The 13,747-nt window shown below is 40.9% G+C and overlaps 1 protein-coding gene across 1 annotated transcript in view; it reads right to left on the reverse strand.

The window, feature by feature from the left end:
* The window catches only part of SRPX (sushi repeat containing protein X-linked), a 36,687-nt gene that overhangs the window by 12,320 nt on the left and 10,620 nt on the right, over positions 1-13,747 (reverse strand). Inside the window, exon 2 of the mRNA XM_065740847.1 lies at positions 4,838-4,897. Coding sequence (XP_065596919.1) covers positions 4,838-4,897 — 60 coding nt within the window. The remainder of the gene's footprint in view (positions 1-4,837; positions 4,898-13,747) is intronic.

Below are 13,747 nucleotides of genomic sequence, written 5' to 3' on the forward strand. Positions count from 1 at the left end.
GGGAAACAAATCCAGATGAAAATGTATTTTTAGTAATTAGTCAGAACTTCGAAGTAGTCACAGTGTGGGTACTGTCTCTGTGAGGATTTACCACCACACTGGGATACTGATGGGTGCATTATCAAATGAAAACTTCTCCTTCACAGGCAAAGATTCAGAACCTTTGTTGAGCTCTGACAGAAGCACAAAGAAAGCGTTGGAGTTTTGTGCTCTGGGCGGCTTTTCAACTGGAGTTTCCAGCCCAAGCAGTGACTAAGTGTGCCGCTTCTCAGCTCCAAGGCTTGAAAAGGACAGACCCAGAGGGATGGAGGGACCACAAGGCAAAAGAAAGAGCCAACAGCTCCTGAAATCCTGCGTGACACGCAGTGGCAGATACAACATTCAGGGTCCTACAGAAGTCTACAAGAGATGCACAAACAACAACAAACTAGACAAAGCGTTTTCGTCTTCATCCTCACCAGTTCACAGCAGACACTTAAAAATAACTTCTGGAAAAAGAAAAAGAGCACTTTGGCAGATGTTCTAGCTCTTCATAGTGGTTCAGTACATGTTCAACATGATCGGGATCAGCTTCAAATACAAAACCAAAAATCAATACAGCCTGTTATAATTTGTATTCAGCGTAGAATTTTACAGAATCACAAAACTGTAGGGGTTGGAAGGGACCTCCAGAGATCATGGAGTCCAACCCCCTGCCAAAGCAGGCTCCCTACACCAGGTCACACAGGTAGGCGTCCAGGCGGGTCTTGAATATCTCCAAAGATGTCTCTAGGCCTTATTTACACTTTCCCAATGGAAACTGGATTTTCCACCTACATTCTGCTGTGTCAGCCCTGAAGAAACAGAAAGAGCACTCTGAGAATGGAAATCGCAGACTCACTATCAGACTCTGCCCAGTCCAATGGAATGCTGAAGGGGCACAACTTGGGGACTGCTTTCACCCCAGTCAGCTAGGCAATTTGGGGCAAATCACAATATTTATGCCTAAGGCTTTCTATGGATATCAAGTACAAATGAGCATGACCAATTTCCTTCATAAAGGGCATTAAGACATACGCTCTGCAATGCGATCAGGAGGCCAATCAGAAAAGCAAAGCAGCTGCTTCGGGTATTGCAAACTGCCTGAGTTTTTCTTAGAAATGTGGCTGTGAGCAGACAGCTGCCTGCGTATTTAGGAAAAAAAAACAAACAACCAGCTAGCAGCTAACAAATGCAATTTACTGCACAAAATGAAAACTGAAAAACAACACCAACAAAAAACTTGACATAGTTTTATCGCAGCTATGGTGGTCTACGGAAACAAAGCAAGGCTCCTAGGGAGAGGCAGCACATCTTTTACTGAACCAAATAGCACTGTAAGAAATAAAAACAAAAACAGACCTGCTTTTGGATGCAGATAGCTTGAAGAGCTTAGAGGGAACATCTCTTTGATCTGAAATATTATTCTTACTCCAGAACTGAAAGCAATTAGAAGAAAATCAGCGAGGCAGGAGAAGGGGGCAAGGATCTGGGTTTGGAACAACTGATATCGCTGAATAAAACCCAGCTAACTTGAAAAGCTTTTGTGCCTGAACACACATCAAACGATACAACAAAGTTTTACATCAAAGTCTGTTTATTTTTAAGCGAAGGCACGTACTGCTTTTCAAAGGCTAAGCAGCTACATGTAGTATTAGAGGAATATTAAGGCTGGATAGGGCCTGGAGAGGTCATACATCTCCCCCTCTTGAGACAAGACCAGCCCTGTTTCTGAAGGCTTTGGCAATAGGAGAAATTACAGGTTTCTCAGGCACCTCATCTGGAGTTTCACTGGGGCTCTGTGCAAGCAAATGAAATTAGAGTTTTTAGTTACCAGTCCTGATGTACTGTTTTTATGCTTAGTAGACAGCCTGCACCACTTCTTATCTCTGCCCAACCTATATCTCTCCTTGGATCTTATTGAATGACTTGAGAACAGCCCTGAGGAGAACGATTTAGGGATGTCAGCTGATGAATAACACAACACAAGCTAGCAATCCGCACCTGCTGTCCAGAAGGCCAACCATGTCCTGGGTTGCATCAAGAGAAGTGTGACCAGTAGGTCAAAGGAGGTTTTTGTCTGTCCCTCTACTATACTCTCATGAGACTCCACCTGGAATACTGCATTGAGGTTCTGCATTTTAGGGCTCCCAACACTGGAAGGACATGGTAATGTTGGAGCAGGTCCAAAAGAGGGCCATAAAAAGGATCAGAGAGCTGAAGCACTTCCCCTATGAGAACAGGCTGAGGGAGTTGGGGCTCTACAACCTGGAGAAGGCTCCAAGGAGACCTTATAGCAGCCTTCCAGTACCTGAAGGGGGCCTACAGGAAAGCTGGAGAGAGACTTCTAAGAAGGGCAGGCAGCGAGAGGATGAGGAGAAACGGCTTCAAACTGGAAGGGGGTAGATATTAGATACTGGATATTAAGAACAAATTCTTTACTGTGAGGGTGGTGAGACACTGGAACAGGTTGCCCAGTGAAGCCATGGATGCCCCAGCCCTGGAGGTGTTCAAGGCCAGGCTGGATGGGGCTTTGAGCAAACTGGTCTAGAGGGAGTCCCTGCCTATAGCATAAGGGATTGGAACTAGATGATCTTACAGATCCCTTCCAATCCAAATAATTCTGTGATTCTATGAATAAAATACCCTGCATTATTATTTAGGAGTAAAACATTTCAAAGACTTAATTGTGTTTGAAACCACCGAAAACAGGCAGCAAGCAGAAATGGCCGAAGACACAATGTTACCTCTACAGTTGGGGTTATGGTTTCATCATTATAGGATTTGAGAAAACACATAAAGAAGGAGGATCTCAGAGCAGTTGGCATTAGGGCACTGATGAACACAGGAACTGCTGTACTCGGGAAGGTTTTCCTCATAAAATATGATCCAAGGCAGCCCTGCCAAGTGGCAGGAATGAAAGCATTTTCTAGAGCATCATTTCCCCCAGCCTCTCAGTGCTGTTTAAATACCAGTCTGTTTTCCTTCATAATCTGCATGCAGAATGCCCTGTTGCACTGGCAGGTACCCCAGCCAGTAGATCAGAAGGTTCATCAGGGTAGGAGGAAAAAACCTTTGTGAAAAGACTGCAGACAGAAAGTCTCAGCAACATCTCCCTCTGGAAAGCTGAACAAGCCAAAAAACATCCAGATGAAGACAAAGGGGTTTGGTAGGTCAGTTTCTCCCCCGTAGAAACAGAAAAGTTTTGTTTTCATATTAAAATAAGGGCAAATCTGTGTGCTTGCTCACACTGCTTAGTGTGCATAGGGGCAAAGAAAAAACACAGCACTGCTTACAAATGTTAACATAAGCTAAGCAAATTTAGCTACTTGTTACTGGTAAGTTTTACTAACCAAGCAATAGGCCATAATGAAAATGCTGGACTGCACACACAAAGAGCAGCTCAGAACACAACTCCTTAGCCCATTTTCCCTCGCCTTTCCTTCTTCACCCCTTCCCCCCCACTACCAACTTAAATAAGTATGCTAATGAAGAGTGAGTCTTTTCTGCTCCATGATTTATATTCTTAGATTCACATTGTCTGATCCTCAACATTTGGCAGTGGAATTTCCAAGCTCAGGGTAGTTGTTAATATCTGTGTGAATGAGTCATTATGTTTCACTTACCCTCATGACATTTTGGCTGACATCAATATAATCCATGTTGGATCACCATATAAAAGGAATTTAAGCAGAATCTGCACTTTAACTACTTGCTTGCCCTGGCATTAATTGGCATTGATTTATCTTTACGATCTTTGGGATTCTTTTTCTACAGGTCCACAGAGGGTTACATGTTAAAAGGCAAAGAATGAGTTTACACAAAGAAAACTTTAGAGAAATAGTTCTACATGCATTGAAAAGCAAAATTTTATGCTGAAGTGTTTTATGGGAGGAATGTGATAACTTCATGAAAATACAATCATAGTATCATTACTGTTCATAGATGTCTGCATGACTTAATGACTTACCTCATACTTAAGGTCCACTAATTCTCTGCCAGGTATCAGTAACATACATCACAAAACCAAGTCCTCTGTTTTCAAGTAATCAAAACAAGTACATTCCAGTTCTAACACGTTCACCCATCAGTTTACAAAAAAGCAACAGTTGCTTTTTAAAGTGACTAAAGAAATGCCAAGTTTCGTTATTGTTTGAGCTTCTGAGGAATTTTGGCAGAGGAGGGGGCTATTGAGACAGACTTTAAGAAACTAACATAGTAAAAGGAAGATTTACTGGTGCTGGCAAAAAGCTTCTCAGCCTTGCTGAAGAGCAAAATCTTCTATAATATGGAAGAAAACCTGGATTTGCTTTATAAACATGCATGCCCATCTGCTCTTTCCTCCAGCTATGTTAATTGTTTTAGAATGGAAATGTTCTTTAGTTAAACACTCTTCACTTAACATTTCAGAAAGCAAGGTAACTTAAAATAAGAACAATTTCATGGAAGTAAAGTCATGAAAATCAAGTTCTCTTGTGTGTACTTCTATACATTACCATTAATAGGCCCAAGCTTTGAGTCAGCTTATCGTTGATGGTCTTGTTATCATGTATGAAGAACAAAGAAGAGAAGCTCCTCATAGATTTTCATGATCTTGCAAACTTGCACTTCCAAGAGCCAAGTGCAAGAGTTACTTACTCAAGTGCATGAGAGAGAAGGTAAAAAGTAAACTTTGACCTCAAATCCATGGAGGGGGGGAAAAAAAAAAGCAGTAACAACATGGACTTGAATCTGCAAGATTTTATAATCCATGAAAAGAAAACAAAGGAAGCTTTCAGCAACCAGCTGATCCTTATTAGCCCATAAGCAAAACATTCACCTTTATATCTACTGCGTGCATATGCATCTTCGTCATCTTCAAGGGGTGAAATTCCAGATCCTACAATAGAAAAATAAGGAGAAAAAACTACAGCAAGAAAGGAAATATAAATTAATAAAAGAAAGCTTTGCCAAAAAACATGCAAGATTAGAATGCAATAATCTATGCAACAGCATCAGCATGGGCTTCTCCGAAGCTCAGATTCATAGCAGAACCAATTTATAGTGAATTTGAAAGGGGTAAATGGATTTGATAATCAAATGAAATAAAAATCTTTCTCGCTGCTCCTTGTGCCTCATTGCACAATTCCAGTCACAGCTGCCCTGCTGGGGAAAGCTCAGCTTCCACAATCTACTGAGCAGCAGAAAAAAAAGTGAAGGGATACGTCAAAGAATTCACTATAAAGTGTTCCCATAGTGTAAATGGCTGTTATACAGCCATAAGGCCAATCAGCAGAAGAAATAAGTGTGTAAATAAAGAACAAGCCTCTTTTAAAATCTCTGTGATTTTCATACTTAAACCATAGCACACAGGTTACACTCATACCAAGAACACAGTTTTCTATCAAGCAGTCTTCTTCCAAAAGACTCCACACCTGAACTACCCAGAAACCACTGAAACTTTACATCCCACCCTACCAACCTCTGGAAAACATATTTGGTTACTCCAGGATTTTTTTGTATAACCAATGCATCATTCCCACAACTTTTTTCAGCTTGTTTCTCTCCATACACATTTCCATCTGTGCCATTGGCTTTAAATTCCCAGCTTAAGCCACCAGCAGGGAGGCAGGGCACATTCCCCTCCACCCCACCAGCCAGACAGAGGCAATCCCTCTCTTCCTCATACAACAGCACAAAGCAGTTGCAGGCTAACCCAATGAGCTGAAATCTGAGGCAAACCTAGGTACCCTGATCCACTCGCCTGCCATTTTATTCAAAACCCCAGAAAGAAACTCAGCCCAGTACCCAGAGCCATTGAGGAACAGGGTCTATAAGGTCCTTCTGCAAAAGGGCACTTCCCAGCATAGTATCAACTGCAGCACTGCTCGTGCTTGGGCTGCCTGAAGAAGAGGCTCTGCATTGCCCATGACTCAACTTGCCTTACTACTAAACATCAGGCATGAGCATCCACCACTCAGGAAGCCAGTTTGTGGTGTTCAGAAGCACCTTCTGGGAGCTGCAGGGAAGAGAGGGACACATGCACCCCATTTCAGACCTAACTCTTGCACCAATACTGCAGCTATGTGAACCATTTTGGATCTTACTAGGGAAAGAATAAAGTAATGCATTCCATAAAATCAGCAAAAGTTACCTTTCTTCTGATTCGAAGCTTACTGTCATCACAGGGCACTCTTCTACCATTTTTCAAAGGCTCTGAGTTCAGTTCTTATGAAGCTAATTTCTATTTCTTCCCTGGAATCTGGAGATTTCCATAGCACAAACCTCCTATCACTTGGGAACTGTTTCTCTGGATTCTTTATTTTTGTTGCTGCTGTTGAATTTTTGATGTTATCTTAAAAACTTCTCAACATAAACTTCATTGCGTTTGAAATATGAGTGTATAATATAAAAAAAACAAGCTGGGATCCCCGAAGGCTTAATGAAAACCTTGATATGTAAAGTGAAAACCCCTCTAAGCATCAATTATTCTGTCAGAAATCGGGATACTCTTAGCTAATTACTTAGCTTGAGAGTTAAAAATGAAAACAGAGAGGTAACGTCTTAAAGTTGCCCAAATTTTGTTGTGCAGTGACTTGAACACTTAAATATCAGCGTAAGTTGGGGTCACAAGAGCTCTTATTCAGAAACCTTTCCTTAGACAAAAAATGATCTAATGTATTTGAAAGTTCTCCAGTAAAAAATGGTCTTATCAAGATGTTCACTGCTCTAAAATAAGGCTCTGTCCTTCAAGATTTGCCTTAATACGCTGTGGATAAAAACAAATGAAATGAACTCACCCAGAAAGGTATTGTTTGACAACTTCCACTTCCTGATCATTTTATAGATAGAAAGTAGTCAGGCTTCTCTACTAACAGGCAACACTTCATTGGTATCAATAATCATGACAGGCCTGCTTCATGGGAGCTGCTGAAGAGTTTTCCCTGCTTTCCATTTAGTGGGGTCTCATTCCCATTTTTCCATGATGTCTTCTCACATCTCTCATCAGAGTGGAGGTGTGCCACGAAGAACCAGTCCCAAGCTCAGGGCTGTCCCTCATCAGCCAGGCTGGCTCTAGGCAGCAGCATCTACACCACCACACATTTACACAATAGTAGTGCTAGATGTTCTCCACAACCTTCACATGGCCTTCTCCACATTCATGCTGTCTGTCCCCACCCACATTGCCCTGACAGAGGCATCTTGGTGTGCAAATGCAGCAGCACACCAGCAAAGCTGGCTCACATCAACAGGTAGCCCCTGCCTTGGTAGCCATCAGCCCTCACTCAGAGCCTAAATCCTCATTGCTGCTACCTCAGGAGTGACTTTTAGTGCAATTTTGTATTTTATTTAGCCCAAGTTTTGAACTTACATACATTCAAACTTAAACCACCAAACCATGAAAGGACAAAGTATTGTTCTTAGCTCCAAGTGCCAAAATTACCACAGTATAAAAACTGGGTCTTCCCAAGGATGTCAAGCAACAAACTACTTGCTACCCTTCATCATGGGACATGGTATAGCAGAACCCTACAGAAACTGGCTGTGGATTTTGCTCTGGCAGACTACAAGAAAAATCTCACAAAGTAACATTTTAACATGTATCTACTATAAAATTAACCTATGGAACTTGATGAACCTTCCTATAAGAGGAAAAGAGATTTCTTCGTTCACGGAATAATCACTACATGTTTGCAACCAGAGGTCACACAATAAAGCTTTCTCTTTTCTTGCATTAAAACACTCAGCCCTAATAAAACGTAACTGCAGGCAAGCTAATAGAAAACTTACAGTACTGTACATCACTGACCACCCAGTAGTCTGTGCTGAATTAAAAAAAAATCATGAATATTACTGCCAAACAGAACAGGAGGAGTGGTAACAGTAAGTGCATAAGTGCACTGATAGATGTAGAAATCCTTGCAAAAGTAGAACTCATTAAAAGAAACCTGATCCTTCTCCAAACATTTACATTTACTGTTCAACCTGGCAAGCTAATGAGATGCTCAGCCATGCAATAGTTACTCATTTGCACTGAGCTTCAATGGCTTCAGCCCAGCTTCAAGAGTGCTGATGTCTGCCTTAAAGACTTCACCAATTCTTGTACAACAAAACATTTAAGTATCTCCTCAAGTGGTCTCCCCAGCCTTAAGGAGGACACTTGTTCAAATCAAGACCGTTAGCACACATTCATGTTTGATGTCAAGCAGTACCACAATCTACACCCAGTGAAGGCAGCTTTCTCACGATGACTATTCTGACACACACAGCCCAATATTTACTCCCCTGGCTTTGGTCCTCTGAAAAAGAGAGAATCAGAGCCTATAGCTGTATTCATGAATTAGCACAGATTCCAATATCAGGTCCACATTTGTAAACAATACAAGATGTATTAACTAAGCACACAAGAGCCAAACATGCACTGAGCAAAATACTTGCTGTATTTCTTGGATCTGATCACCCTCCTCTTTTCCTATTAATATATCTGCAAAGGCTTTGAGATCAGAGTACATAGACTGACAGCCAAGAGCCGCAATCAATTTGAGGGGTTTGATTAGCCAAAAAAAAAAAAGACAAATGTTATCAGACTGTAGAAGTTTTAAGAGAACCACTGCTGTCCCTCCCTCCCCTTTGCTCAAGAACTCATTTCCTTAAGTGTATCACTCCTAGAAGACCTACACCAAGGTCACTGGAGTTATCTGCAGGGACAAAGGGAATGAAGACTTATGCTCCCACTCTTCGATGTCACTGATTACAAGTGACTCCATGTGGCAGACTTAGGGATGCACGTGGAAATGTTCTTCCATGAGGGTCTGCTGGCAGAGCCAGGGCACAAGAACAATCTCAAGGCAGACACTGCATACACAAGTGTGTACACAAACAGCATTTAATGTGCTATTGTGTTATAAATCCTGCATTATTGAGAAAAGGAAGGCACGTGGGCTGACAGAAGCAAATTGGCCAGGCAAAGTTGTTTTTCCCATGACTAACAAGCTAATTTCTTAACTCTTTACTTGGATCAATTGAAAATACAGTACAGACTACAACAGGAATCTTCATGAAGCAACCATAAGCTTTTTTTTTTTTTTACTGTTTACTGTCCTAATACATACAAGCTCAGACACTGAAGCACAAGAGGCTACCACACCCACACTGTGATAAGGGCTTTATTCAGAACACATGTATGTCCTCCTCTCTTGTTTAGTACCAGACGAATTGAAACTTACAGTGTTGCCCATTAGTAGCAGCTCATATGTTCTCAAGAAATACTATGTTGTCAGTTTTCTCCAAGGAGCTTCTAAAGCCTCTTATTTACCCTCCCTTTATCACAATCTTTGCTTATGGTTTATACAGATTACCTAAAGAAATCACAACATATGATATAAAACCAGCAGCTAAAATCAACGTGGCTGTGGCAGCTTTATGTTATGCTCAACCTCGAAGTTTTATATATAGGACCACTTCACTTAAATACGTAGTTCAGACAAGATCAGTGCCTTTCAAGTTTTGGAACACTGCTGGGAAACGTAAAACAAACAAGCAAACAAACCACCTGAAAATACAGTGCTACAGCCAATTTCCAGAATCATTTGTATGGAAAAAAAAAAAGGGGGGGGGGGGGAAATGTCAGTTGTAATGCAGTTATGTTGCATGCAGAGAAACAAAGCTAGATAAATGAGACTAGATAGCCTCTTCTCTGCTCTGCAGACGCCAGCAACACTTATTACTGGGAATAAAAGGCTCATTCCACATGTTCTCTGTTCTTCAAAACAGAGGACAGCGATTGGGGAATTCCTTCATGATCCTCATGTAAGGAAGCTTTACTTTGTGTGTAAAAACACCTGCACTCATTTTATGCTGATAGTAGAGATGGCAAACTGGGCTCTTAATCTCCTCCTTTACTGGCTAAATGTAACATCCCAGCTCTGCCAAGCTCATGTGTAAATGTTATCAGCTTCAGTGGCATTTCAGTATTTGTTTAAAAGCCAACAGCACACTGAAGCGTGATGTAGGATCTGGGCTGTAAGGCATATAAAGAAAAACCACAGTAAATGCAAACTTCATTTTGTTACAGGAATCAAAGCAGAATGCACAGCAGCAGAAGTGCCAGCTGATTCAATAGATACTGACTGGCACTGAACCTTCCTAAAGGTGGACTGATACAGAAACACAACTGTATTAAATAACACTTTTAAATAGAGAATGGCAACTGTCCTCAAGATTCACTGCAACTCAAGAAAAGCTTGCCTCCTCTTTCCCTCAGAGGATGTTCCCACCAGCCACACCATTTTTATTCTCCTGCCTGACTCAGTCAGTAGTCCTAAGTGTCTTTGCAACGCAAGCAAGAGCACAGAAACCCAGCAGTCCCACTTTCAACAAGTGATTAACTGAGAACTAGAGGATATCAAGCAAACCTTGGTATATTTCTGAAAGCAAACACATACCAAGTTAACAGGTTTTCCAGTAATTCTGCATGCAGTGTTTTAGCCTGAATGGTTAACTTCCAGAGATGCCTAGCAACTTCCCTGCCTGTACTTACGGAAATACACACATGGTTAGCTCAGAGCTGAGCTTCTGTGCACACCCACAAGCTATCGATATGTTTCTGTTTCTGGCAGGTGTAAGCTCCTTTAACAGAAAGCAATCCCATATAAAGAAGATATAGATAGCCTTGGCATTATACATCTCCCTATTAAGATGCAAACACCATGTTCTAAAGCACAGGTTTTAACTTGTTTCAACAGACATGCCTCCTACAGGATTCCATCAAAGTACAGCTCTTTCAAAGAACTACAGCCCGACTGAAATGCAGAACAGAAAGCTTCATAATTAGCAAGTTCAAAAGAGGTCAGTGATGTCTGAAGTTTGTAAGCCAACAGTAGCTTGTGCCTCGTGGAATAAAACCATTAGGAAAATGCAGGCACAGGTCCTCTTCCCAGAAGACAATCTCTTTCCTCTTTCCTTGCCATCAGTGACCTAATGTGACTGTGAAGAAAGTCTGCAGCTGATAGCAAGCACTACAGGTGTTTTAGAACACGTTTCAGAATTTGGATAAATTTCACATGTTGTGAAAACTACCACTGTATACAGTCAGCTAACAATGCAATTTGTTTTGCATGCTGTCAAATCACGTGTGACGTGGAAAAAATACTACTGGCATAAGGTCCCATTTATTTCAAAGAAATCACATACTCAGAATAAGGCAAGCTATGCCCATATCCTTTACTCTCACAGAAGTCAGTGGTGAGATGGAAAGAGCATGGATGCAGAAGTTACGTGCTCAACCAAGAAATACTCTGCAAAACAACATTTAACTTTGCTCCCATTTACGTACGTATGTCGATATCTTAGATACAGCAAATCCAAAGCAGAACACTTTCCACCACTGGTTTGTGTTATTTTTCTCTTCCCAGCAGGCTGGCAATAGGAGTGGAAGTTGTTCAGGTGGCTCCTAGCCAACCCAGGCAGAAGGCTGTTAACGCAGCAGTCAAGGAAAAGCTGGCAGACTTCACTAGAGGCTACAAACTCCCTTGCCAACACATGTGTGCAGCCCAGGGAATTTAGTGCAGTCAGAATAGACGTATATCCTCCTCTCTTGTTTAGTACCAGGCAGGCAGAGCTTCACTGCAAATGTATAACCACAGGTTTAGTGTCAGGATGAGGAAGGCATACTGCTTACAATACACATCACGTAGTGCTTAAAGTAGACTTATATATTATATATAATTTTATATATTATATTACAATATAGCTGTTTTTCAACAACAACAACAAAAAACTAGATAAAAAGGCTTCTGCTGTTGAAATAAAGTGTTCATTTTTGTTAAGGAAAAAAATCTAAACAGATTAATAAAAACATACTTGGGGGCTGACACTGGTATGCCTGCAAAAGAATCATCACTCATCTTATGTTGTGCTTTCCTTCCACATGGACTACATTCCCTTGGTTGTTAAGCTGCACCATCTCACAAGGTACCACCATGATCCATCAAGCATATGGGCTGTGGAAGCCAAGCTGGGAGCTTGTCTCAAAGAGAAAACTCGGAATGTTATGTACATGAACATCATGAAATACTGATTTTTCAGACTGGATGGCCAGGTTTTGTTTTGTCTGTTTCCTCTGGCAATGAGTCCAAAAACACTGAAATAACTAGGAGCAGAGAACGAGAAAGAAGTCAGTTTCCATGATTTTTTTTTGTAATAAGCTGTCAAGAGCATATGCCCTTTCCTTTTAAAAAGCTCCATCTGATGGCAATCTTGCTAAGAAGCTGAAATCCAGGAAAACAAAAACCCAAACGACACTGATAAACAAATCAAGCCCTTGAATATTTAGAATGGCAGCATATTATGCCAACAGAAAGCCAAAAGGGAGGGAACGGAGAAAAATATTCCCTTTGTTCAGGCTGTGAAGAACTTCAAGTTCCATTTTTGCTTAATGAACTCATCAATAAATAATACTAAAAAAATAAAGATAGCATCTCTCTTCATGATCAGGAATGAACACAATACCACAAACTGTACCAAAGAGAGGAAAAAAAGCATCATGAACACTGAAACATAAATCAGCGGAGCAGAACGTACATTCCTTGACCTATACACTTAGGAAGAGTGAACACCCTACAAAACAGCTATGTAAAATAGAGTTAATGTACATTATTATGCAGTATGAAGCTATTTGTCATTCCGAGCACACAGGGAGTCTAAGCCTAAGTCTAAGAGTAGAACAGGAAGGCAAAGAATTCATTATTTACAGCAGTTATGGAATTGTGCGTGGAAAACATAGACAGCTCTTGATACAGAAAAATTCACACTGTCTGACAAAATAAAAGTGGATGCTCTACAAAGTCTGTCCATATGTTGTTTGTGGTCTGGGCACGGACATCCACAAGCACCGCTGTCTTCTTCGTTGCTCTCATACTTACCTACAGCTCAACCCAGATCCTGCCCCATCCTGGCAGGCATCAGCTCATCTCCATCATTTAGAGCTTTGCTGCTGTTCAAACAGACTGCAGTAATCTAATGTAAGTACACAGTTCCTGGTAATTAAGGAAATTCCAGCTATGTTATAACCCTCCAGCACGCTTTCACCTATCCTGCTTTCTACACTGGCTTGTCGCAGCAATTCTACTCTTTACATACATGTTTTTGGAAACTCTGCCATTTTACAAATATTTTTCTCACATAGAGACTAAAAGAAAGGTTCCCTAAAAACAAACAAAAATCCCGATTTTAACTATCAGCCAGTAATCCCAATATTTGAAAGCCAGCATCAGAAGACATCTGCATTACATAGGAAACTCTCTAACAAGATCCCAGAAAACAATAGGAGGAGCATGAAAAAATGTCAAGTTACTGACTCAAGTCCCTGTTCTGAGATCTCATCTTACTCCTTTATATGTGGAGTCTTAGTGCGTCTGAAGGGACACAGAGCTACTGTATATTCTATGCTGGCACTGAGCTCCTTTGAAGACTTCCCCTGCACAACTCTTCCTTACCTCCTCAGCTAAAGTCACCACTTCAGGAAATCACATATAAGATATATACATATGTAACTTTTTATGATATATATGTGATCATTACACGACTGGTTGAAGTAAGACTTCTTAGCTTTAATTTGTTAGCTTTCATTGTCTCATGCATAAATGCAACTGTAGTACATAATTCTATCACAGTGCACTTTAAGTTCCAACTCCATGTGAGCAGATTCCTTTTCAGAGGAATATGAAAAATAAAGAGTGGTTTACAAAGT

The sequence above is a fragment of the Cyrtonyx montezumae genome, unplaced genomic scaffold, assembly GCF_038088225.1.
Source record: "Cyrtonyx montezumae isolate F1298 unplaced genomic scaffold, pur_monq_1.0 scaffold_3, whole genome shotgun sequence".
NCBI classification, from domain to species: Eukaryota; Metazoa; Chordata; class Aves; order Galliformes; family Odontophoridae; genus Cyrtonyx; species Cyrtonyx montezumae.